General features: G+C 43.0%; 3 protein-coding genes and 1 long non-coding RNA gene across 5 annotated transcripts; 3 read left to right on the forward strand and 1 right to left on the reverse strand.

Moving 5' to 3' along the window:
* The first annotated feature begins 21 nt into the window (after nucleotides 1-21).
* Nucleotides 22-5002, forward strand: LOC121187457. 2 transcript variants are annotated; one of them, XR_005894596.1, is made up of 4 exons: nucleotides 22-707; nucleotides 1428-1521; nucleotides 1739-1950; nucleotides 4320-5002. It is a non-coding gene; the product is annotated as an uncharacterized LOC121187457 (long non-coding RNA). The 2 variants fall into 2 exon arrangements; XR_005894595.1 differs by lacking the exon at nucleotides 4320-5002 and adding an exon at nucleotides 2783-3028.
* LOC121187456 (solute carrier family 35 member F2-like) lies at nucleotides 363-4467 on the reverse strand. Its single transcript, XM_041046711.1, has 8 exons — nucleotides 4317-4467; nucleotides 3621-3796; nucleotides 3272-3399; nucleotides 2762-2921; nucleotides 2328-2484; nucleotides 2191-2243; nucleotides 1726-1880; nucleotides 363-722 (listed from the first exon to the last, which is right to left on the reverse strand). Exons 1-8 carry the CDS (start codon nucleotides 4424-4426, stop codon nucleotides 363-365), a joined length of 1299 nt encoding a protein of 432 aa, XP_040902645.1. The 5' UTR covers nucleotides 4427-4467.
* A 295-nt stretch (nucleotides 5003-5297) lies between the features above and the next one.
* LOC121187043 (cullin-5-like) lies at nucleotides 5298-17668 on the forward strand. Its single transcript, XM_041046106.1, has 19 exons — nucleotides 5298-5559; nucleotides 6989-7098; nucleotides 7837-7936; nucleotides 8197-8373; nucleotides 8824-8965; nucleotides 9235-9380; nucleotides 9719-9799; nucleotides 9994-10087; nucleotides 10253-10383; nucleotides 10586-10693; nucleotides 11117-11181; nucleotides 11297-11429; nucleotides 11538-11669; nucleotides 12027-12150; nucleotides 12329-12504; nucleotides 12689-12850; nucleotides 13300-13418; nucleotides 13678-13801; nucleotides 13884-17668. Exons 1-19 carry the CDS (start codon nucleotides 5536-5538, stop codon nucleotides 14076-14078), a joined length of 2343 nt encoding a protein of 780 aa, XP_040902040.1. The 5' UTR covers nucleotides 5298-5535; the 3' UTR covers nucleotides 14079-17668.
* A 2041-nt stretch (nucleotides 17669-19709) lies between these two features.
* On the forward strand, nucleotides 19710-24430 carry dcun1d5 (DCN1, defective in cullin neddylation 1, domain containing 5 (S. cerevisiae)). The gene is made up of 10 exons (XM_041046284.1): nucleotides 19710-19796; nucleotides 20673-20734; nucleotides 20902-20944; nucleotides 21060-21159; nucleotides 21656-21821; nucleotides 22174-22265; nucleotides 22712-22820; nucleotides 23199-23303; nucleotides 23386-23488; nucleotides 23953-24430. Exons 4-10 carry the CDS (start codon nucleotides 21068-21070, stop codon nucleotides 24003-24005), a joined length of 720 nt encoding a protein of 239 aa, XP_040902218.1. The 5' UTR covers nucleotides 19710-19796; nucleotides 20673-20734; nucleotides 20902-20944; nucleotides 21060-21067; the 3' UTR covers nucleotides 24006-24430.
* Nucleotides 24431-24609: the final 179 nt, after the last annotated feature.

Here is a 24609-nt window from a genome sequence, read left to right on the forward strand (position 1 = left end):
AGCCCCCGCCCCGCCTAACGACACCGGGCTGACGTCACATGTCAACACGGAGGACTAACAAACAAATAAGTACAATTTAAAAAGAGGAGAGCCTGCTATAATAACAACAACAACAATAATAATACATTATTGGATAGATAGATTGGACAGATAAATAAAAAAAAAATAAAAACAATGACAGTAGCTCTAAACAGTTCAAGGATGAGACGTTTTGCATTTTCTCATTTATTCCCCTTCTTTTCTTATTTATTTCTGTATTGTGAATGTCTGTACATAGTGTATATTTTGTATACAAGTAAATCTCAATAAATAAATGTGTGAAAGTAAATATATGACATATTAACAGGATTTCATGCTGTTGTTTACATCTTAGTGCTGTGTTCAACAGCAACATCATTGTTCCCTCCTCCAAGGCTCTGCAAAGGCCCTGAAGCTCTCTTCTTCCCCGTCCTCTCATCTTCCTTCCACCCCTCCTCCCTCTCTCCTTCCCTCTGCTGCTCCTCTTCATCATGCTCTTCCTCCTCAGGGGTGATTTTCACGGCCACTTCCTGGTTGATGATTTCGTTCTGCGAGGCCACAGGATTGTCGTAGTAGCCCTCCTCACAGATGGAAGAGGAAGAGGAGGCAGCGTGGTCTGCGGGGTCAGCAGGTGTTGGCACAGCATTGAAGGTGATGAAGCCAATGAGGATGACCAACAGTGAGACCAGGTAGAGTGCCGAGAACTAAGGCAGGGAAGAGAGTGAATTGCTTAACCACGTTGTGTATTATTGTTGGGCAGTTAATTCTAATGTTAACTGTTGGACATAATAATAATATTATAATATTTCAAGATCACCTCACCTGCATGATTTCTAACATCACAACCAGTCTGGGGCCAGTCATGATCCAGTATGTAACTTATGTGTGAAGTGTGATGTGGAAACTTAAAACCTTATGGTCAAATACTCTTAAGTATGAGACGTGTTGTGCCCAGTAGATAACTTCGAACAGCATTTGCATATTCATAGATACTGAATTTTTCAATGAGGGAGAATGAGGACATGTTATTGTCAGAAATTATAACTGGGTAAAAAATCAACATAAATGATTATTCGGGGCAAAGTATTTTCCTATGTCTTAAAGCACATCTGGAGCTGATTTTTAATCTGCAAATTAAGTGGAACAGGCGTAAAAAGTAGCTTAGAAGATATTTAAGTATAAGTACCTCACTTGAGTAAATGACTTTATTAATATTTTGACCAGTTCAGGTGAGAGAAAACCAATGTGTTGCATAAACGACACTTTCAGGTTCAGCACAGTGAAAGTCATTTAAAGAACCCGTGGGACTCACATGTTTATAGACTGTGCCTGTAAATCCGGTAAAAACACATAACAACGAGGTTACACTTTAACTCTTATTATTATTCATTAACGCTGCTGTGTCACAGTTACATTCAGCAGGTTGCTGTGACCCAGACAGTGGACGCAACGAAGCACTACAAGTGGAGAAAGCAGGAAATAAGGAACCTGAACTTGAGACATGTAAGACTCTAAATTTTCTTCCTTATTGTCAAGAACTTCTGTGAAAAGGCCAAAACCACCCATGTGTTAGTCTCAGTACTGTCTGCCTTATTCTGTCTGTCTGTCTCTGTCTGTCTGTGTGTCTGTGTGTCTGTGTGTCTGTGTGTCTGTGTGTGTGTGTGTGTGTGTGTGTGTGTGTGTGTGTGTGCGCGTATGCCTGCTCACATTGTACTGGAAGAGGAAGACCCCACAGAAGAGACTGAAGAGGTCAGCGGTGAGCAGGGAGAGGTTGACAGAGGTGGCGCTGCTCAGCTTCATCACTATGGGCATGCTGCTGTACAGAGTGTACATACACAACGCAAAGGCAGAGAACAGGAGCCCTGAGAGGAGAAATACCCAGATGTTATTTCACTCCTTGATATGACGGAGGCTCGTCTACAACCTAACCAGGTACAACACGGAAAAAAGATGCAAAAGAGTAATCTGAGAGAGTGATCTGTAGAGCTGAAAAAGACCAAAAGACCACTTATATCTGTATCTATGATCACACACTGCTCAGAATCCATCTATACAACAAAGACAGTAGCAACATCAATTAAACCAGACGAAGAGAAATCTTTGCAAACTCATCTAATGCTGCCTTATACCTGTTTTATCTGTAAAATGCTTCTGTGTGAGATGAGTACTGACCGACTTGCCAGTTCCACTGAATGTTGGCAACTTCATTGCGTTCCAGGATCAGCCTGCGTAACGAAAACGAAACAAAGCACCAGATTAACCATAATGTTGAATGAGTCCTAAGACCGATGACACCCACATACACTTACATCTGTACGGTGCTGATGATTGTACCAAACAGGCCGACCATGCCCAGGAACTCGACTCTGCTCAGGTTCTTCACTGTGTATTCCTGACTCACGTTAGACACTGCGTACAGCGTAGCACTGAGCAGCACCAAGCCGTCTCCCAGCAGGATGTTTGAGGCTGAGGAAGCGAGAGAAAAAGGAGCTATCAGGTGTAGAAAGAAAATCCAAACCTCTACAGACAGCAGACTTCAGAGATCATGAAATAAGGAGGATCTAGTACCACACTGACGACTTGTGACAAAGGACATGCAAGGAAAGTAATTGTGAACAATCGGTGTCGTCATTTACACAAAGATGCCCAAAAAAACGGTGACACATCCTGACAAAGAGCATCTGGAGATGACAGTTTATGTGAAAGTAGCCCTCCTTAATAAGCTCAGGTAGTGAGTTCTTACTGGAGCCCTGGTCTCGTCCAGCCAGCAGGTCAGCCCCCACCATGGCCCCCACCCCGAGGAGACAGGTGCAGACTGCTACATAATGGACCGGCCTGTAGCGTGTCTTCAAAACCCACCAGGACAGGATCATTAGGACCGGGACCACAAAGCAGTCCAACAGCTGGAAACAGGAACACAACCAGAAAGACATTTAGATCTAAACACAAACTCACACAGTTCAGTCCCAGGAGAAACTGGTGTCATCTCATGAAAAGTAGAGTTCCTTGAACAAATGGACACAGAAATCTGCTGACAGATTATTCATCATGACTAATGATATTTTGTACAGTCATTAAATTTGTCTGAGAAGGTGCACACATCTGTTTCTAAACCAAAGTCATACAGGATTTACTCTTATTTAAGAAACCTTCTTGAATTAATGAGCATTTTTAAAAGTGAAGTGAATTTTTATCTTTCACTTAAGTTCGAAACTCCAGCCATGAAACTCACACAAACACAGTCTGTACCCACCTGTACACTGGTGAGGGTGGTGTACTGGTATGCTTTAACCACTGCGTAGTTGGCTTCCACATCCACCAGCCCCAGCAGGAGGTACTTCCACCATCGGCTCCTCAGAATCTGAAAAATATTGCCATCCCCTGCGTTTTTAAAGGGGAACACCCCTGAACTTCAGTACTCGTTTGTTTCACCACCATGCCTGAGGACAGTTTGATGCTGTCCTCACTGTTGCTGTAGTTTATCTACAGAAATTTAGCATGTAACTTGAAATGATGCAATACTAAAAGAAACATGTAGTAATAATACTATGATTTAAAACAATTTCTCCAGCTGTGAAATTGACCCTGCGTGGTGGGATTACCTGTTCTACAGAGCAGCATGGTGGTGTAGGTGACACACAGCAGGGTGTAGTTCAAGAGGCTCTGCAGCATGGGCGTGTTCACCTGGAAGTTAGTGGCCAGGTACTGGGAGGTGATGGCTGTCCCACAGATGAGTGCGGCCAGGCCCTGACCCATGGCCAACGTCTTGGCCAGTTGCCTGAGTGAGAAGAGCGTGGCAGAAGTTAAAAGCTGCCAGGCACGTTCGTTTTTCAACACGATCCACTTTAAATATTTTTGGACTGGAGACGGGGGGAACACCCAGGCAGGCTCTGATCAGAGAAAATAAAATCTGCCAGTGAGCACCTCTGAGGTACATTCTACCTGGGTGGTTCAATCCACACAAAAACACGAGAGTAAAAAGTTGAAACAGTGAGTTGAAGTTGATCTTTGCTTCTTTTTTTTTCCAAATAAAAATGTGAATAGGATTTTCTAATAACTTTCTGGCAACCCGAAAGTTGTTCTTAACGATGTTTCATGACTGATTTATAAAGTCTTAGTAAATAACTTACTAACCAGTATGACATTAGTTACAGACTGTAAACTCTTCATAGAAAGTGCCTTCAATACCAGTAAAAGAACCACAGTATCAGACTGTTGACTGTGCTGAGAGACCTGGGCTCCAAAGACACATATAAATCTGTGGACTTCTCTTCCTCTCATCTCCTCTGTCCACTCACCAGGTGAAAACTTCCTTGGGGCTGAATTTCCGGATCCTCGCCATGAGTCTGGTGCTCTGGTTCTCGTAGCTCGTGTCCCTGGATGCATCTTCGGGCTGTTTAGCAGCCATGTTGCCTCAGCAGTGATGGTGGAATCCTCTCTGAGTTTAACTGTTACAAGCTTTTAACTCCTTGACCTTCAAGGTGCTGGAGCTGAATGATTAACTGACTCAGAGGGCAAAGATTACTCCTTCACTTATGTGTGTGTGTGTGTGTGTGTGTTTACAGTCATGTATTGAAGACAGCTGGCAGCTCTCAAAGATAAGAGCTGATGATGAAAGAAGTCATCAGTGTGCTTCCTCTTGTTTTCACTGTCATTGATGAGATAACTCATGTTGGAGGGAAAGTGCTTCATCATGGCCTTTAAAAAATTTTCATGGAAATGGCAAAACAAATTAAGTACATTAACTCAAGCATTGTATAATAATTGTATTATTATATCTGTATCAACAACCTAATAATGTGACACATAACTAGACTATTCAGTTCCTGGAGGAATTGTGGTGGGATTGCTGGCTTCTAGAGAGGCAGCTGACTTAATTAACTGGCAACTGTTTTAATAATCATTTATCATGCAACAATACCAAACATTTCATGACTCCAGCTTCTACAGCGTGTGGATTTTCTTGTAGTTATTTCAAGAATTTTTATTTTTATTTATTTTTTATAGGCTTGGTTTTGAAGTTTGGATCATTAGTTGCACCAAAAAAAAAAAAAAAAAAAAAAAACTTTGTGAAGGTTTCACTTTGGGCTCTGTGCTCAGATTTTGTTTTTCTTTTTTTAAATACATGACTGAATGAGAAAATGGAAATATTGATAAGCTGTAGTATTACAGAAGTTAGTTTGAATCATCTCCTCCTCAAACAACTACAGCAGTGGAACAGTGGAATGCAGTGGAAACAACAACAGTGCTTTGACTTTAATGCTTCAGTAATAATTATCTAATGATGATGGATAATAATCGCGGTCAAAAGAGATATTTTTCTTCTTTGTGTACTTTTCTTTATAACATTTTAAGTACGTTTTCCGGATAATACTTGAATACCTTAACTTGCTGTATTTTTAAGCGACATGATGATGTTGTGAGCTTTTTTTTTTACTGTCTATGGTTATGACCTAATCCCGAGTCGGCCGGAGCACCTGTCTCGCGAGATTCTGCGAGGTGATAAGTTGAAGAAACATGGCGACGTCTAATTTGTTAAAGGTAAGAAGCACTTGAATATTTCGTATATTTGAAATTTAAGTGCAGATTTAAACTCTTCGCCGTCCCACATTTTCTCTCTTATAGTCGATATATATATATTCGCCGCTATGGAACACAGATATGTGTTCTAATAGCGTAAATGTATGAAATAAAAGCACAAGTAAGTGCCTCTGAAGTCTCAGTTGTCACCGTTGTCGTTGTTGAATTCCGTCGGGTGTCCGTTTTCCCCAGCGGTTAATCCGCAGGCACCGAAATGAACCGAACAAGCTCTCAAACCCGACCAGTCTCCTCCACGGATTCTTAACCCAAACCCGAACCCCGGGCCGTTCACCCGGTTAGCCACTGCGGCCACAGCGAACCGCAGCCGAACACGCTCCGTTTCGAGCCCTAAACCACAACACCGGAGACCCGGTTCGAGGGGAGAATTTACCCCGACACCGGACCCGCTTTGTCCTGTCAGCGACACTAACGGTAAAGCTCCTATGCTTGCCCGCTAACTTTCTTTCAAAATGATAAATACTCCGTCTGTGTCCAGAAGGCCCCGAGAAGCTTCATCTGTTAATGAGTTCGCTGTGGACCGCTCAGGTAAACTCGGTCCCCCACCCTCTTTTTTTTCTTGGTGTGATCTTATTGACCCTGGATATAAATACTGAAAACAAGCCTTCGTATTGATAGTATCGATACTTTGGAAAACAATCCGCCCACACCGACAGTAAACATTATATTCCAGGGGTCGGGAGCAGGCAGATTGGGCGTGTTAGGGTGAGGCTGGGGTCACGTCAAGCATGATGAGAGATGACTGGGATAAGGTTCGGCTCAGGTTAGAGTACGACAGGAATCCCGTGGAGGTGGACAGTAGATGCAGAACACAGCAGTGGGTCATTGATCCTCTTTAACCCCTCTGACCCTTCACCTCCATCCTTACAAACCTGTGTCGTGTGGAACATAATTCCCCAAATGTCCACAATAAGATACACAATAAGTATGATCTGATTCATTTCCTGAGGGGCCCCAGGCCAAGAATTGGTTGTTGGGCCCCTGCTGACATTGTAAAGTAATTGCTTTTCTTTTCCTCACGTAACCCAGCCAGTCGGTCAATGCAAGGCTCCCACTTTAGCCAGTTTGCTAATCCTGGATAGACTTGTACAACCTAATAAGCGTGATAATACTTGTGATATGAAAAGCAGCTTGCTTTAGCTGAGGTAAGATTATTTAAAACTATAAAAATCTATTCTATGGCAGTAACATTTGAAAATGTAATCAGTCTTTAAATCGCAGCCCTTGGTCTGTCTTCATTCTTTATGTATGTATTGGTGATTTCTGTTTGTATTCTCTCTCCTTTCTCTCTGCCAACATCTCCGCTCTCACTGCTGCTTTTCATCGTTCCCTGTCGTCCTCCCACTCCACCCATCCCATTTCTCTCCTCCAGAACAAGGGGTCCCTGCAGTTTGAGGACAAGTGGGATCTGATGCGACCCATCGTTCTCAAGCTGCTCAGACAGGAGGCCGTCACCAAGCAACAGTGGTTTGACTTGTTCTCGTAAGAGATGCTCCCTGCTCTGTCCCTTCTCTCTGCTTTCTTTGAGACAGTGCTCCAGTGCAGGATCAGCACATCCCAGTTGCCTTAGTTTGGAGTTTTTCTGTGTTAAATAACTGACACACAGAAAAACTGGAGCAGTTTGATAAAACACAACTGTACAACAAGGGAGCCACAACTATAAACTAAAACCACTCATGTCTTACTTTTGACACAGACTCTGTCTACAAGACGGCAGATAGAGGATGGAGGACCAGTCATAGATGATATTCTACTTTATCGGTGTAAATTTCCAGTTCATTTTCAATTAATCCAATTGTTTAGATCCAGATGATATAGAGTCAGTTTTTGGAACTCCTAGGCAGTTGCCCATTTGACCCTTTTTGTAATGCATCCTTTGATAAGGTTCATATTTTTTATACTATTTATGTTGCCATTATTTGTTATCAGTCTTTTGTTGTTTAAGCGACAGATGGGCTTAGATTTTACCAGCAGGTGTTGTGTTTTATATAATTCCTGCACAGTGTCATAAAGTTGAAGGTGAGCCTGCTGTGGGATGTGTCTGAGATGGAAGTTTGTCGTTTCCAGTGCTTGATCTCACTGCCTTGTTGAATAGAAAAATATATACTGGGTTAGAACCACTGGTGTTTTGATGCAGGATGCAGATTCACTTTGTCATTCACAAATAATAATAAACTTGAATTAACTTTAGTGACGTCCCATTTCCTTCTTGTCTGCCAGAGATGTCCATGCTGTTTGTCTATGGGACGATAAAGGACCAGCCAAAATCCACCAAGCCCTCAAAGAGGACATCTTAGACTTCATCAAACAAGCACAGGCTGTAAGTAGTGTGTGTGTGTGTGTGTGTGTGTGTGTGTGTGTGTGTAAAGTGTTATAAAACTGTCAGAACATCCATAGTCTTGGGAAAAACTGCTTTGTTGTGTGGATGCTGCTTTTCATTACCATGTCTCCTTTTGAAAGTGATAAACATGTAGAGCACTTGTTGCAAAGAACAGTTTGGTTCATAGGTATTTATATATAAATATTTATTGGTTGACCTGTATCACCTCTAACTTTTGCCTGCATCTGTTGCCATGGCAGCGGGTTCTGAGCCACCAGGACGACACAGCGCTGCTAAAGGCTTACATTGTAGAGTGGAGGAAGTTCTTCACCCAGTGCGACATCCTGCCTAAACCCTTCTGTCAGTTAGAGATCACGCTGATGGGAAAACAGGGCAGCAACAAGAAAACAAACATGGAGGACAGCATCGTGCGCAAGGTGAGAGGAGATATTGATATCTGAGTCGAAAAGGTGATCAACAACACGCACAAAGAATAAAAGGAGGAGGTCGGAGGAGAGGTGATGAGAAGCAGCAAGATGGAGAGATGGAGGAAATAACAAGATACGGAGGAGAACAGCAGTGTGGACAGCAACACTTTGCTTAGTAGTTGAAAGAAGCAGGAGGGGAATAGATGAATAGAAGACAAAGAAAGCAACACGTAGAAATGACCTGAAATCCTAAGAAACTAAAGCACATTGAGAAGACAGGAGAAGATAAAGAAATGAGTTTGTGAGATGAAGAGGAAATGTGGCTCACTGGGAGGAAAACATTGCATTCCTAAATGATAGGTGTCTCTTCTTGGTTTTTAGATAAAGGAGGGTAACTTAGTGTTTGACATTTCTGGTGCACCTGATGCATTTATTACTGCCCCTGCCTTATTTTTCCAGCTGATGCTGGACACGTGGAACGAGTCGATCTTTTCCAACATTAAAAGCCGCCTGCAGGACAGCGCCATGAAGCTGGTACACGCTGAGAGGCTGGGGGAGGCCTTCGACTCCCAGCTGGTTATAGGAGTACGGGAGTCGTACGGTAAGACAGGCAGAAATAAACACATGGCAGAGCACAGACACACAGAGACAGACAAAATGGCACAGGCAGAAATAATAGAGATACAGTAGTGATTTCAAATTTATCCAAATAAATAAACCCATCTGTGTTTCTACTGTACTTATAAGTAGGATGAGATATCAGAAAAAACAGAAAATGAACTGAATACTGTGACGGCCAGTAAAAAAAAAAAAACCCACTGGAGTTAATGACCACTTTGTGTCCCACTCTCTGTCCTTTTCTTACACCAGTGAACCTGTGTTCCAACCCAGAGGACAAGCTGCAGATCTACAGGGATAACTTTGAGAAAGCCTACCTGGACTCAACAGAGAGGTTTTACAGAACACAGGCACCGTCCTACCTGCAACAGAACGGCGTCCAGAACTACATGAAATACGTACGCCACAGTAATATGGATTATTACAAGTAAAAGGCTTGATTGATGTCAGTAACAAATTATCTGATGAAGAGATGTAGTTTGATGTAGGTTTTAACTGACGGATGGAGCCATATATACTCCTGATAGCCGGGGTAAATAGGTAACTGCAAACATGCAAGATGATGATGAAGATGAATTTCACTGTAATATAGGATTCGGCTAAACTTTATAGACAGAAATACCCAGAGTTACAACCTTCTCTGGGCTTATGAGAGAGTTGTAATTGTTTTGTTCATTGTTTGTATAGCCTTAATTTTTAGTATCTGTGTTTTGTGTTTGTGTGTGTCTCCCTGCAGGCAGATGGAAAGCTGAGGGAAGAGGAGAAGAGAGCACTTAGATATCTAGAGACACGTCGAGACTGTAACTCTGTTCAAGCAGTAAGTGTCAGGATCTGAAGTATGGAGTGAGTATATAGATGTAGAACAGTATTACAGAGCCTGACCCATACTTTAAAAACTCTGATAATTATACATCAGCAAATATTTGTTCTTTTTCTAACATAGACACGAGTGAATGAAGCTTTAAACGAGTTTGACCTCTGTGTGATGTCTGTTCTCTGTGTATCCCACAGCTTATGGAGTGTTGTGTGAATGCTCTGGTGACCTTGTTCAAAGAGACCATCTTAGCCGAATGTCCAGGGATGATCAAACGCAACGAGACAGACAGTGAGTGCTGCATGAGCCAGGCAGACTTTATAAACAGAGAGAACCTCTCCCGGTGTTGTATGGTCTCCTGCCATGGAGGCAAAGTCTGGTGGAGCCTGCTGTTTTGGGTTCAGCCGGTCTGCTTCCCGTCCTGTGTGTAACACTGGTTTCTTCTCCCTGGAGCAGAGCTGCACCTGATGTTTTCGCTGATGGACAAGGTTCCCAGCGGGATTGAGCCAATGCTGAAAGACCTGGAAGAACATATCATCAATGCTGGACTAGCAGACATGGTGGCTGCTGCCGAGACTATCACTACTGTATGTTACTGCACGCGCTTAGCACCTCTCCTCAGACTCATGTTCAGCTTATACATGTTGTCATGATTTAACCCAAACCTTTAAGGTATTTATACTGTAAACAAACAGGTAAATGGTGGTGCTACAGGGTAAAAACATGTTTGTGTTTGTGTGTGCGTTTGTGTGCGTGTGCATGCGCGTGCGTGCGTGTGTGTTTGTCCAGGACTCTGAGAAGTATGTGGAGCAGCTGCTGACTTTGTTTAACCGCTTCAGTAAGCTGGTGAAGGAGGCCTTCCAGGACGACCCCCGCTTCCTCACAGCGAGAGATAAGGTCTGTGTTACCTGAAGGATCGCACCGAAACGTGTTTGATAACCAGCTAAATGAAAAGGAGAACAATTTAAATGTTATACATACATCTTCTCTGCCTTCAAGAGATTTGAGTTCTTTACAACACAAGCAGGCACATGCACTGGAGACGCTGGGGCAGGGGGCTACCTAGTAAGGTGCCCGGGGAGCTGGGGGGATCAGTGCCTTGCCACCGCTGCCCCCCCCCCATGGTTATGTTCTCACATTGTACTGTGACGACACCACATCACAAATCAAGTAGCTGTTGACTTGTTGAATTGTCAGATTGATGGCACCCTAACCCCTGTGCCACCCCATGCCCCCTTTAGACACACCCCTGGTGCTGTGTTCTGTTGTGGCAGTGGTGGCGGTCACGTTGACATGTTGTGTGTTTCCTGTCCCCTGCAGGCTTACAAAGCTGTTGTCAATGATGCCACAATCTTCAAACTGGAGCTGCCTATGAAACAGAAAGGGTGAGGCTGCACAGTCTGTGTTATGCTTGTAGGTGTGGAATGGCTCAGAGGTAGTCACACTGTTGTGGTCTGTATGTAAGCGTGTGTGTGTGTGTGTGTCTCCCCATTCAACCAGTGTGGGTATGAAGACTCAGCCGGAGTCAAAGTGTCCAGAGCTGCTGGCAAACTACTGCGACATGCTGCTGAGGAAAACCCCGCTCAGCAAAAAACTCACCTCGGAGGAAATTGAGCTCAAACTTAAAGAAGTGGTGAGTTAGCCAGGTCCTTGCTAAACACGGCTAAACCCTCTCACCTTCCCTTTTTCCTCTGCTCTGACACTGATCTGTTCTTTTTTCTGTGCTGGTCTCTGCTCGCAGCTCTTGGTTTTGAAGTATGTCCAGAATAAAGACGTGTTTATGCGTTACCACAAAGCTCACCTGACCAGGCGGCTCATTCTGGACATTTCAGCAGACAGCGAGATTGAAGAGAACATGGTGGAGTGGCTGAGAGTGAGTAGCACTTTTCTAAAATCCTTTGTCAGACACTCAGACAGAGAATCAATTCACAGTGCAAGAGCTGGTCTGGGATCTGTGGCACCAATGTTATATAAGAGACTCAATACACAACCAACATCATACTTACCTTCATCATACATTTAAAATGTTCCATTAGCGAATCAGCAGGAGATTTTAGTGCAAAGCAGTTTCAAGAAATGTGATGATATGATGACAGGAGTCTGTTCGCTGAGATGAGAAAACTCTTTACCTGTGCTGTGGAAAATCTGTCGTCAGGCCTGGGTGAAAGAAAAGAGGCATGCATTGAATTCATTTCTCCTTTGCCTCGTTGTCCTCTGTGTGCGGTTGTAGGAAGTAGGTATGCCCGCTGATTATGTGAACAAGCTGGCCAGGATGTTCCAGGACATCAAGGTCTCAGAGGATCTCAATCAGGTCTTCAAAGAGATGCACAAACACAACAAGCTGGCACTGCCAGGTACAGCACACACACACACACACACACACACACACACACACACACACACACACACACACACACACAGCAAGCTGACCTCATCACTACAAGTCATGCAAACATATTTTTTATCAACTCGCAGCATGGTTTTCTCTCTTTTTCCTTTTTTAAAGCTCTTCTCTCTGTTTTTTCTCTGCAGCGGACAGTGTGAACATTAAGATCCTGAACGCTGGAGCTTGGTCACGAAGCAGCGAGAAGGTTTTTGTCTCGCTGCCCACGGAGCTGGAGGACCTGATCCCTGAGGTGGAAGACTTCTACAAGAGGAATCACAGTGGTCGCAAACTCCACTGGCATCACCTCATGTCTAACGGCATTGTGAGTAGAGAAGTAGACAGTAGATGGTGTAGGGTTCCTGCTGCCATAAGGAGCCAACAGTCAGAATCTCATGGGGGGAAATATACAGCCTTCTACACGTCTGCTTGTTTCTTTCTTCCCATGTAGTGGTCTGTTGACTAAGATTGCAGACTGTTGTTTTTTGTTTCTCCTCCCCTCTGCTCAGATCACCTTTAAAAACGAGGTGGGTCAGTACGACCTGGAGGTGACGACGTTCCAGCTGGCCGTGTTGTTCGCCTGGAACCAGAGACCCAGGGAGAGAATCAGCTTTGAGAACCTCAAACTGGCCACAGAGCTGCCTGATGCTGAGCTACGCCGCACACTCTGGGTGAGACATGGGAAACCTTTACTGGATTACAACACTTACTGAGGTTAAACACATGCCTGTGTGGTACGCCTGTACCACACAGGCAGCCATCAGATTTCAGTATCACTGATATTTGTACGCAGGACTCTTGGTACAAATAAAAGCACACAGGACACCTTTAGGATCAAAACTTCCCTTCATCCATAAAAACACCAGCGAGAGCAGAACAGAAGCTGCAGAACACATGATGAATTATTATTTTTTTGTATTTTATAAGACAGATAATCAGAATATGTTCCACTGTGTCAGAGACAATGTGAATGGTGGTCTCATTAATGTAAGCTGACTGTATTCATGGTAGTTAGCGTCTGTAGGAGTGGAATATACACACTAGCTGTATTTATGACCTCAGTACTGATGATGTTTTACAGCTTAAGATTGATTTCTTCTTCTCTCTTCTCCCTGTTCAGTCTCTGGTTGCCTTCCCCAAGCTGAAGAGACAGGTGTTGTCCTATGACCCTCCGGTTAACTCGCCCAAAGACTTCACAGACAGCACGCTCTTCTACGTCAACCAGGAGTTCTCCCTCATGTAGGTTATGGTGTTTGTAGAAATGAGAAAAAAAGATATACATGTATACTTCCTGTCTCATTTTATTTTTATTTTTAATACGTAGCAAACGACTTGTTCTCCTAAAAATACTTGTGATACTGAAGAATGTGGAGGTTTTAAAGTTCCCACTGACCCATGATTCTGTTCGGCTCAGACGTGTTTGCGTACATGCATGTAGGCAAATGGTGTCAAACATTGATTGTTTGTGTCCTTGTGCATGTGCGTGTTATTTTCCCAGCAAAAACTCCAAAGTCCAGAAGCGGGGAAAGATCAATCTGATTGGTCGGCTGCAGTTGACCACTGAGCGAATGAGAGAAGAGGAGAACGAAGGAATTGTTCAGCTCAGAATACTCAGAACTCAGGTAAGAAACCGCAGCGCTCACATTTCCTGTTCTCCAGCTTTTCTTAGTTGAAATGCGGTTCATGTTTTTTTTCCCCGTTCAGGAGGCCATCATACAGATCATGAAGATGAGGAAGAGGATCAGCAACGCCCAGCTGCAGACAGAGCTGGTGGAGATCCTGAAGAATATGTTTCTGCCGCAGAAGAAGATGATCAAGGAGCAGATCGAGTGGCTCATCGAACACAAGTACATAAAGAGGGACGAGGCGGACATCAACACCTTTATCTACATGGCCTAGGCAGCAGCTGAGGCTGTGCTTTCTCGCTGTGTCTTTTACTCCTGGCTTGTGACTGGCGCTTTAAAAACATGCAAGAGGAGAAGGAGTGTGAGAGAAAGGAAAGGGGTGACGTTCAGGAGGGAGTGTGCTGAAGGACAAGGAAGGGCCTTTTCAACAATGATGTGGATTTTTTTTGTGTTTGTGAGACGCTGGTGTGTTATCAGAGTGTTATTTCAAGGCGCAAGCGCATTTCGGGCTGCGCTTGTCTCTGCTGCCCCCCAGTGTCCGATCAGGGTACAGGGACAACAGTGTGCGTCGTCTGCCGTCAGCTCAGAAGAAAAGAAACAGTGACCTAATTAAAGTATAAATACTTCCTGCCTTACTTTCATCAGCAAGGACTGCAGAAGAAGAGGAGGAGCAGTGAGGAGGGAAAGGAGGACAAATACAAGCTGAGATCAATCTGTTGCTTTCACCTGATGCGGCAGCTGCCGTCGCAGTGGCAGCCATTTTGCATCCTTCTATTCTACATTGGTCTCACTTCTGCACAGGGAATGCAAAAAGCCACGAGTGAAAGCTGCCACTGAGGAGGAGCGACGTGGAAGGAGAGACTAGTTCAAACTACCAAGGAGTATTTTGCCAAATTATGTGTGTGTGTGTGTGTGCGTGTGTGTGTGTGTGTGTGTGTTTGGGGTTTGGGTGCATGGTGTGTATCTGGTCTTTTAAATGTGTGTATGTGTGTGCACTTTCAACAGCATGCTGCTCTGTGATTTATAATTTTTTTTTGTTGAGTGGAGGATCTGTCACACTGTCAGAAACACGTGGGACATGAAGATCAGGCGTTTAAATACATTTATTTCTTTTTCCGGCTCATGTTTCAGGTGACGGGTGTCATCAGATGACCCCCCCACCCCCCCCTCTTTTGTGTGGGACAATGATCGAACTGAGGAACTATTTATTTAGCGTGTAAAACCCTGTGAGACTGAGTACCAGCTCAATGCATCAGAAAGTGACACGACTAAAATTGTGACCAGGTGCAGTTTTTAAAATAAAGCGTGGGAATAAAATAGAAACACAAATTCATACACACACACCAGACCGAAGCTCAATTACTGAATTTTTACCTCCTTAATCCACGGAGAGTGTCCTCCTTTGCACAGTGTAGTCAGAGGGAACCACACGTGAACGAGCTGCTGTTGCCCTCACACAGATTCAACACGCAGCACACAGAAAGGTCGCCTGCTTCAACACAAAGCAGCCGTTTGCTCACATATCATATATCCATTCAGTTTTACTTTATCAGACATTTTTCATGGTCAAATGATCTCAGAATGAATTTGTGCTCAAAATGTTCAGTTCAAATTCGGTATGAATTTGATGAACTGGATATTAGTCTGATAATTAACAAGGAACTGCTGCACAGAAATGTCCGAAAATATGATTGAATTCATCTGTGAACAGTGTCTCCATGACACGCTGTCGTTTGTCCATCAGCACTGACACTTTCATTTGTCCACTGTAAAATGTCCGGCCCAGTACGTGTCTTTAAATTATTAAAAAATAATGATGATGATGATGATGGAAACAGAAACAACATTGTGAATGGGCTCAGTCAGGCAGCTGACGTGGGACATGGGGTCAGCGGAGGTCAGTATGGAGGATGGGTTACTGGCAGAGAGCGTGAAATCAAGATAGAAGCTTTAAAAAAGAGTTTTAGCCCAAAATGAGGCCTTTAACATTTACTAAACTTTAAAACTGTACATGTGTAGAAGGACAAACTTAATTTTATAAAACTGATGAAGTTTTCCGTCCTCTGAAAAGTTTACTTCAGTGTTTAAAACTTCATCATGTGACAAATCACCTTGATGTTTTGCTGCAGGGAGCACAAAATCATTTCATTTATTTAGAATCTTAGATTGAATCGTGTTTCTCACAGCTTTTGTTGAAAGCCTGGTGGCGTTCAGATCTCCACAGACAAACTTCCAGCATTAAAATGTGTTTTTATGTTTTTTTTTCAGAGGCAGTTATAGGGAGTTGACAGGTGGCGTTTGTGTGTCCTCTAAGGACTGAATTGCTCTTAAAAACATGTTTGTTTGTTTTTTACGTTAAAGCACCTGATATGGTCACACCCACACTGGCGCAGTGCTGAATGTCACACTTGCTGGATTGTGTTGCTGCCGTCTTTCTGCTGCTTAGATGTTTAATTTCCACAGCAGGTCCCTGGGCTTGTTCTGCGCTGTCAGTGAACACTGGGTCAGCTGCAGAAACTTTAGCACAGTGAGTTAGAAAAAAAAAAAGCTGCTGAGTCAAAACAATACTACATATAATACTACAGTTGCACTGAGATCACTGAGAACAGCGGTTTACTCCACAGGCATTCTGGACGAGCTCAAGTTTACATAATCCTAGATTTTTGTCACCCTCGCTCCTAAAAGTGCTGCTGAGGTTAAATTATTCTGTGAGTGTCTGTTGTTCTGCTCTGGTTTTGGATTTTCTGTGAAACTAAAACATCAAATCCTGTGAGAAATGAGGAGGAAGAAAGACAACAGTGAACACGTGGGGTTGGTTTTTTTAAAGATATTTATTCTATATTTATGAAGAATGTTACTCTGTCAACTGAAATGTTTTTGTTTTCTTTTTGAAAGATGTTTTCTTAGTGTACGTTCATAGCACTGACACAGTCCTGAGATCCACAGTATTTATTTAGCACAAATCTGTTTAAACTTTACTTTTAATCACAGAAAAAAAAAAAGTTTAGCTCGATCTAATTCACTCTTCATGTCAGTGATTCGATTCATACCTGCAGTATCTCAAAATGCTGAAATAGCCTTTCACTGTCTGATGAACCAGGGTGCTGGTAATAATCACATTTACATGTTCAGCTCTTTTCTTTGTGCCTGAGATGAAACAAACGCCTCTGTCCGTTTTTTTTCACCCTTTTACACCTTCGTCTCAGCGGAGGACACTGAGTCCCAGTGAATTAGAACATTTTGAATGTCAGTTCTTCATTCAGCTTTAACACAGTGAGCTCCACTCATTTAGCCAATAAATTAAACTAAATGCTGGTTTGTATACGCACTGTCTGATTCACGTGTTTATTTTAGCCACTGAGGACTTTGTGCCTCTGGTTTCTGTTCAGCGTGAAGTGAATCCACCCCAACAGTGACTGAACCTGCTGCTGGGTGAGGAGTCACACCGTCACACAGGGACCAGTTCCTACAGAATATGAGGTAAACTAGGAAAATGAGGGAATTAATAAAATAACACAATAATATTTGGGGTGGATTTTTCTTTTAACCACTTTTTTTTTAACAAATTTTCCCTTTGAGCATTTTCCCTCTGCTCGCTCTTTTTTTAATTAATAATGAAATACTTGTGTATCGCCCTTGTGAACTTCTGCAGGAGAAATTCAACCTTTTAAATCAGTACAAATACAAACAGCTGGAAACAAAAACAATGTGAAAGTACAAAAAATGATCTGAGTTCAGATTCAAAGCCGAAAAACTCAGCACAGTTGTTTATCGAGTTACGTGTGTGTGTGTGTGTTTTCTGCTTTGGATCTGTCCTCAGATGTTCAGAAAAATAATTCTTTTTTCCTTTGTGTGGCCTCATCTTTACAAACTTTATTTAGACTCTTCAAACGTTTATTTTTTACAGACACCGATGGTTCACACATTATCATAACAATGATCCTCTGGCCAGGTTTGAATTTGGCCAATACTTTCGTTCATGACCAAATAGCTGCTAAACTCATCACACCTCCATCTGCCCCAGCTATTAGCATGGTGAACATGTGTTAATACCTGCTAAACCAGCTGAGCATGTTAGCATGCTGTTGTTAGTATTGAACTCAAACCACCACTGTGCCTGGGCACAGCTTCACTGAACTGGAGTCAGACTGCCAGACTTGAGTTTCCCCGACAGAAGTTTTTCACCGGTTGAATGACAAATACGAGCTTTGAAATTATTTCTGAACATCATCTCACAATCTCTAATTCTTATTCCAATTCTTATTTGTCCTACCTATTTACACACATGAGGTGGACTGAATATTAGAAACACTTCTCAGTATAATGCAGTTTTCAGTGCCATCACTAACACTATGAAGTCTGTGCTCAAACATATGATTGAATAAACTGAACACAGAAATGTATGTGAGTTCTGGGATCACTGTTTTTATGTTGTTGTTTTTGTTTTTTTTCAGGTATTTACTAATCCAATAAATCACAATTTTTATTTTTTAGTCTGATCATCAGACTGAATGATGCTTTTATCCACAGCTTGATAGACTTACAGCACAAACGTGTGATCTACCAGTATGAAGCACAGCTAAAAGAAATGACCTTGCAATTAATAAATATTTATCACCTCCCTCCATTGTAACTTTTTGTTGTTCTAAACACAGGTACTGCTCTTATTTACTGCCATTCTTATTACACATTCTGTATTTTAAGCCATGTTAAGCAACAGATGAATGTGCTGTGTTTAGTCCAATCAGTAATCAGTATTAGCTGCTTTGACTGGAACTGAATGTGGATTTTATCCTGTGAACAGGGCTGTGGTTGCTTTGGGTTTATTTTCAAACGCTGTTCTCACCCAGTGGGTGGGGTGTGTGTGTGTGTGTGTGTGTGTGTGTGGGGTGGGCGGGGTACTTACCTGTAGCCTTGCACGATGACAAAAGTTGAACTGAACACAATCAGTCACAGCGTAAACCAGCAGAATGTTTACCACCACATCAAATAAAGACATTACACTTTTAATTTTGGGGTGTGTGTGTGTGTGTGGGGGGGGGGGGGGGTTACTTTTGTGTGCTGCATTGTTTTGCTTGTGCTTGTTTTATTTCCTGGCAAAATAAAACCAACTGTAAAGACAGAGATGTGTGTTTTCTTTGCTCTTTTCATTTCTTGATGAGTCTCTGTTGTCACTGGAAGCAGATGCAGACAACAAACGCAGGCTGGATTATGATTTTATGCTTTGATTCAGTGAGAAGCTTTGCTAAATCAAATTCTGGTCTGAAGTACATCAGTAAACTAAAAGGAATTCATTTATTCTTATAATAAAAAACAGAAATACCTGTGGCCTATCCTTATGATGCAATGCAGTTCAAAAACAGTTTCAATAAAGTCTGAACATTATAACCTTCATGAAGGAGGATTCACTAGAGGACTGTTGTAATAGACTGCATTAGTTCTAACTGGGAGTTCCTAATAAACTGACTACTGAGTGTAAACTTGAGTATTAGTAAACGGTGTGTTAGCCATAAATAAACCCGTGAACACAGACAGGAGACGGTGAGCGTGTAGGCTGTGGTAGCACCGGTGTCACGCTGATGAGTTTGATGGGTTCAGTCACGCTCAGCCACTGAGCCAACATGTGCGAGCCAAAAACACCGGGACGTTCCTTTAAAAAGAAAAAAGGAGGGGGGAAAAGGAACGTTTCACTTTTGCCGGTCTGGTGGGGGGTAGGGGGTGTCATGTTTACCATTTTCTTCGCACGATTCAATGCTGGCTAGAATAATAGACATATTATATAAACAAGATATTCCATATTGTTTTCATCTTTTGTAAAAATGCGTGTATGCAAACATTTTCCTGTGCATGGAAACGTTTTTTTTCCCTAATATACCCGCATAAAACGATGGTATCGCCCACTTCCCGGAAACGCCGGCGATAGCTGAGACCCCGGTGTTGGAGAAGCAGGTGGAACTGATTTAACAGACGGAGAGTGGGAAACTGGAATAAAGTAAGTGTTTGGAAGAGTTTAAACGACTTAATCTAGTGTTGATTATTAACGCAGGCAGTATCTGAAACGGAGCGTGGATTGGGTTCAGGTATTTGTGATGAGCGTGTGTGTTGTTAGCAGTGTAGCTAGCTAACGTTAGCATTGTAGCTCTAACACTCGCAGATCTAACAAACAAAAGAAGAGTCCCCGCAGCGAAGACTGGTGTCAAACTGACAATCCGTGTTCTGTCTTCTAATTTAAGTTTCTCTGGCGATTAATTGACATCCAGTGTCGAGTTCTGGCCTCGATTTGTAACACAAGGCATCCTCTAACCGTTAGTCGCGTTTAGCTAGCAGCAGCGGAGCAGTGTTAACGGTAATGTAGCACCGTCATCAGTGTCCGAGCTCACAAACATAGCAGACACCCTGCAGACGTGTTCAGCGTTATACTGTTCACTGTTCATGGACGGATTATGAGAAGATTGGGCTCTGGGCACAGGCAGGTACAGAACCCCCCCCCCCCCCCCCCCCCCCTCACCCCCCACAGACTGGACCAGACACACAGTGACTCTGAGCGACGTGGTTGCATCTTTCAGTGGTGGAAGTGCTCAGATCTTTAACTTAAGTAAAAGTACAAATAAAAATACCAAAACAAGTGCATCGTGGCCCAATTTCTGTCCCTATCAACCACGAGACCTCAAAACATGAGAGAATAAGGCCCAGGTTAAAACAGTTATCCTTTAATGAGATGCTGTTTCCTGAAGTTTCCTGTAGGTTAATGAGAAGTTGAAAAGTAAGTCATGTCAGGGTTGAGGGTTGTGTGTTTGTAAATGTTCTTCTTTGGCTTGACATTTAGAGCACGATGATATGTTGCATGTGTTGGTTATTTGTCTCACAGGAACAAGCTGTGCCGCCTGTCAGACATCAGAACCGTATCAGAAACGCTGGACGAGCTTATAGGTAGTTGTGTCCATTTCTAAACATAGTTGACACAAAAAATATAATCCAACATTTATGCAGTGATCATATTGCTGATCTTGGCAGTGCAGTGTCTTTATCCTAATATCTTCATCTCAGTGTTGTTTAGAGACTTTTTTACCTGATGATTTAATTTTCTTCTTTTCTAGAATCTTTTAGATTTGAATGGACAAGGCAGCCAGAAGTACACAGGTAAGACCTGCACCTTCTACATTTTATCCCCTATTCTATCCCTATTGGCTTGTGGATGTGTTATCTCACTATGTGCCAACATGTGATTTAAAAAGAAATCTTCTCCTATGTGTAGTCCAGCTAATGAAGCCTGCTAAAGGTTCAGTGATGCCTGTGAAGAAGAAGAGAAAGCTCCCTGATGCAGATGATAATGAGCACAAATGTAAAATTACAAGGTAAACAGACACACTGTAACTCTCTGTGGTTGCATCATTCACTCTTAATTGTTTTTGTGTTTTGCGTCTCAGTCAGATTGTTTTGCGGTGTGTGACTCAGTCTGGGTCCTGGGTGTGTTTTGTGTGGGATGTTGGGCAGACCTCAGATCAGAGGCTCTTTTCTGGAGAGGAGGGCCAATGGCTGAGTCTGCTGTTGCCCGAAAAAGGCCTGGCAGGGTTGTCTTTCACGTGGCAGCGTGCACACTGAACCCCTCACCTTCTCATTTCCCCTAAAGTGTGTTTGTGTGTGTTGAGGGAATGTGAGTAGATGAGTGTGGGTTCATGGTCCATGTCTTTTTACTTACATCTGAAGACTGTCCTGACTCAACTGTTGTTCCATGTGAGAACTATGAAACTGTTAGCATGTCAACATCGACCTTTTGTGTTAAACGTGTGTCACCTGAGTTAGTGACGACTCGTTTTCTTGAGCTGAGTTTATTTTAAAACTTTCTCGCAGTTTCACCCGACCTCAGATCCGTGGTGCGAGGCCGATCAGCGCTGACAAACCCTTCTCCAGTAAGAAGTGCCTGGCCTGGTTCCACGAGTACGCCGGCCCCGACAAGGTGGTCGGTCCAGAGGCCATGGAGAAGTTCTGTGAAGACATTGGAGTGGAACCAGAGAATGTGAGCGCCACACCTTGGGCAATCAGTTACCAACCCCATATATGCATAAGTATATTTATAAATAAGCCATTTACCTGCTAGAGTTCTGACTAAACCCTTGAAGCTGTTCTGTGTGCAGATTAAAGTAGCAGGTTATTTCTCAGCCCTGTCCAGCCAAGGCTCCTCACTGTGCTTCAATGTGTGTTTGTTGCCATTTTTGTATTTTTTATAACTTGTGTGTTTTCATAACTAGTTTTAGTTCTAAACTCCTTTATTTTAACTCCCTTTATTTCCACTGCATTGGGGAAACAGCGTGGTGACTGAAGATCTTCCATAACACGGCTTAAACTCTCTGCCTCTCTCTTTGTTACAGATTATCATGTTAGTTTTAGCGTGGCATCTAGAAGCAGCAAATATGGGGTTCTTCACAAAAGAGGAGTGGCTCAGGGGAATGACGTTATTACAGTAAGAAAACCTTTGTTTCATTTTCAGTTAGAAATGAGACTTTCTCCTTTTCTCGTCTCTCACATTTAGTTTCTGTCTCCTGAGCATGAGCTTCACCTGCTTGGTATAAGCAGGTTTATATTTCTCACACACACACACCTTTATACCTCTATCTTTGGGCAGACGTTCATTGATATAATGTATTGCAGAGCCCCTTACTCTAACCCTGATTCTAACCTGAACCCTAAAACCAGGTCTGAACCCTCAAACAGACCTTTGAAGGCCAAACTGTCCTGACTCTTTAAACTGGTTCTCACATAGACACACACACACACACACACACACACGCAGTGAGCACAGATGAGGCTTCTGACCTCTCTGTCTTCTGTTATCTGCAGGCCTGTATGAAAAGCTGTTGAACACTGTGTGTATGTGTCTTTCACACGTGGTCCTTCACCTGTTCACAGGTGTGACGGCACGGAGGGGTTACAGAGCAAACTGGATTACCTTCGCAGCGAGCTCAACGACTCTGTGGTCTTTAAAAACATCTACAGATACGCCTTTGACTTCGCCAGAGTGAGTCTGCTTTCTTCTTTTTGTTTGTTTGTTTGTTTCGAGAGTAACTGAACACCCCCTGAACACGTTGTCTTTACTCGAGACAACAGTCAAACCCTTTTTACAGCGTGAAAATCCTGTCTGATGACTGTGACGCCCGTCACTTCGACTGCCTGGATTGTATTTTGTTGTCTCACTGGTCCCTGAAACACACCTAACCTCTCGTCTTTTTCCAGCACTGCTGAGGTTACTTACTGAGATTTTAATACAGAAATGTGCACCCTTCTTTTCCACAGGCAGATTAAATGTTGCCTAAGAGCTCTAGAACTGTGACCAGCAGCAGGATCCAAACAGAGGCTGAAATTCAACTGTTAGTGTCTCTGTGTGTCTCATCATCAGGATAAGGACCAGAGGAGTCTGGACATGGACACGGCTAAATCCATGCTGGCTTTACTGCTGGGAAGAACATGGCCTCTCTTCCCAGTCTTCCACCAGTTCCTGGAGGTAAATCCCTTTGCTCTTGGTTTGGATTTTCTCCCCCCCCCCCCCCCCTTCCATCCCTAACCCTTATCCATCTCTCTCACAGCACTCCAAGTACAAGGGGATGAATAAGGACCAATGGTATAACGTTTTGGAGTTCAGCAGGACCATCAACACAGACCTCAGTAACTATGATGAAGATGGAGCGTGTGAGTATGGAGACAGTTCATGAGGCTTTAGTCACATTAGAAAATGGCAAATGAATTCATGCCTCTGGGCAAACAGGTGACACTGCTCAGTGACTGCAGCTGGATTTATTCCTCAGCGTTAATGTAACCATGCATCATGGCTGCACCGCGTCAGGACTGCATTAACTGTGATTGGTCAGCACAGGCTGCCTGTGTTTCCTCCTTCCTTTCATGTTTCTGATGCCGTTGTGCTGCAGATCTTTTTTGCGGTTGAGTGTTTTCAGGTTCCAGCGTCTCAGCTGAGGCTGATGCTCTTCTTTGTAAAGTGAATATCTCGGGGTTCTTTACTTTGAAATAAGTAGTTAAGTCAGTTGTTGATTTTTCTGAGTCATTTATCAAGAAAAAAATCCCAGATATTTCTTGGTGTTCTGTAGAATTCTGTAGATGAGGAAACACTGATTCACACTCGCTTGCTTTGTGTACAGGGCCAGTGCTGCTAGACGAGTTTGTGGAATGGCAGAAAGCTTCAGCATCATAGCAGACGACGTCACGACACCAAAAAGGGGAAAGAGGGAGACCACAAACGCAGCAGGAATCTGTTCATCGTTTAAGAAAAAGGAAAAACGTCTCACTAACACGCACAAACACGGACTCCAGAATCATCTCTGTGGACTCTGGGTACACTCACATCCCGTCAGAGATTGTCTCTGTATCGTCAGCCAACTGTTGTCAAGAGGCCTTTCTCTCACTGAGTAGACTTTTTATAGTGTTCATTTGGAGAAAAGAAAAGTGGGGAGAAGTTCCTAAAATAAGAAAACAAACAAAAAAGAACTGAGAGAAAAGATGTGGAATTTATGTTTTCTTGATAATTATTTTTTTTCCCCATTTTGTGTCTTGTTTATAAATGTTTTCACAGTAAATAAAGAGGAAACAGACGTGACGAGCTGCTTCTGTATAATTGGTGCAACGCTCAGGTTTTATTCACCAAAAGCATTTTAAACACACGTGTACTGTGTATCATCTATCATGGATCTCAGTCCTGTTCCGCCACACATCGCTTCACTATGTCGACTACGATTTGTAGAGTTGATGTAGACAAAAAAACTTTAATTTTAATTTAATGAAAACCGTGATTCTGTGTT

This window comes from Toxotes jaculatrix, chromosome 9, assembly GCF_017976425.1.
Source record: "Toxotes jaculatrix isolate fToxJac2 chromosome 9, fToxJac2.pri, whole genome shotgun sequence".
NCBI classification, from domain to species: domain Eukaryota; kingdom Metazoa; phylum Chordata; class Actinopteri; family Toxotidae; genus Toxotes; species Toxotes jaculatrix.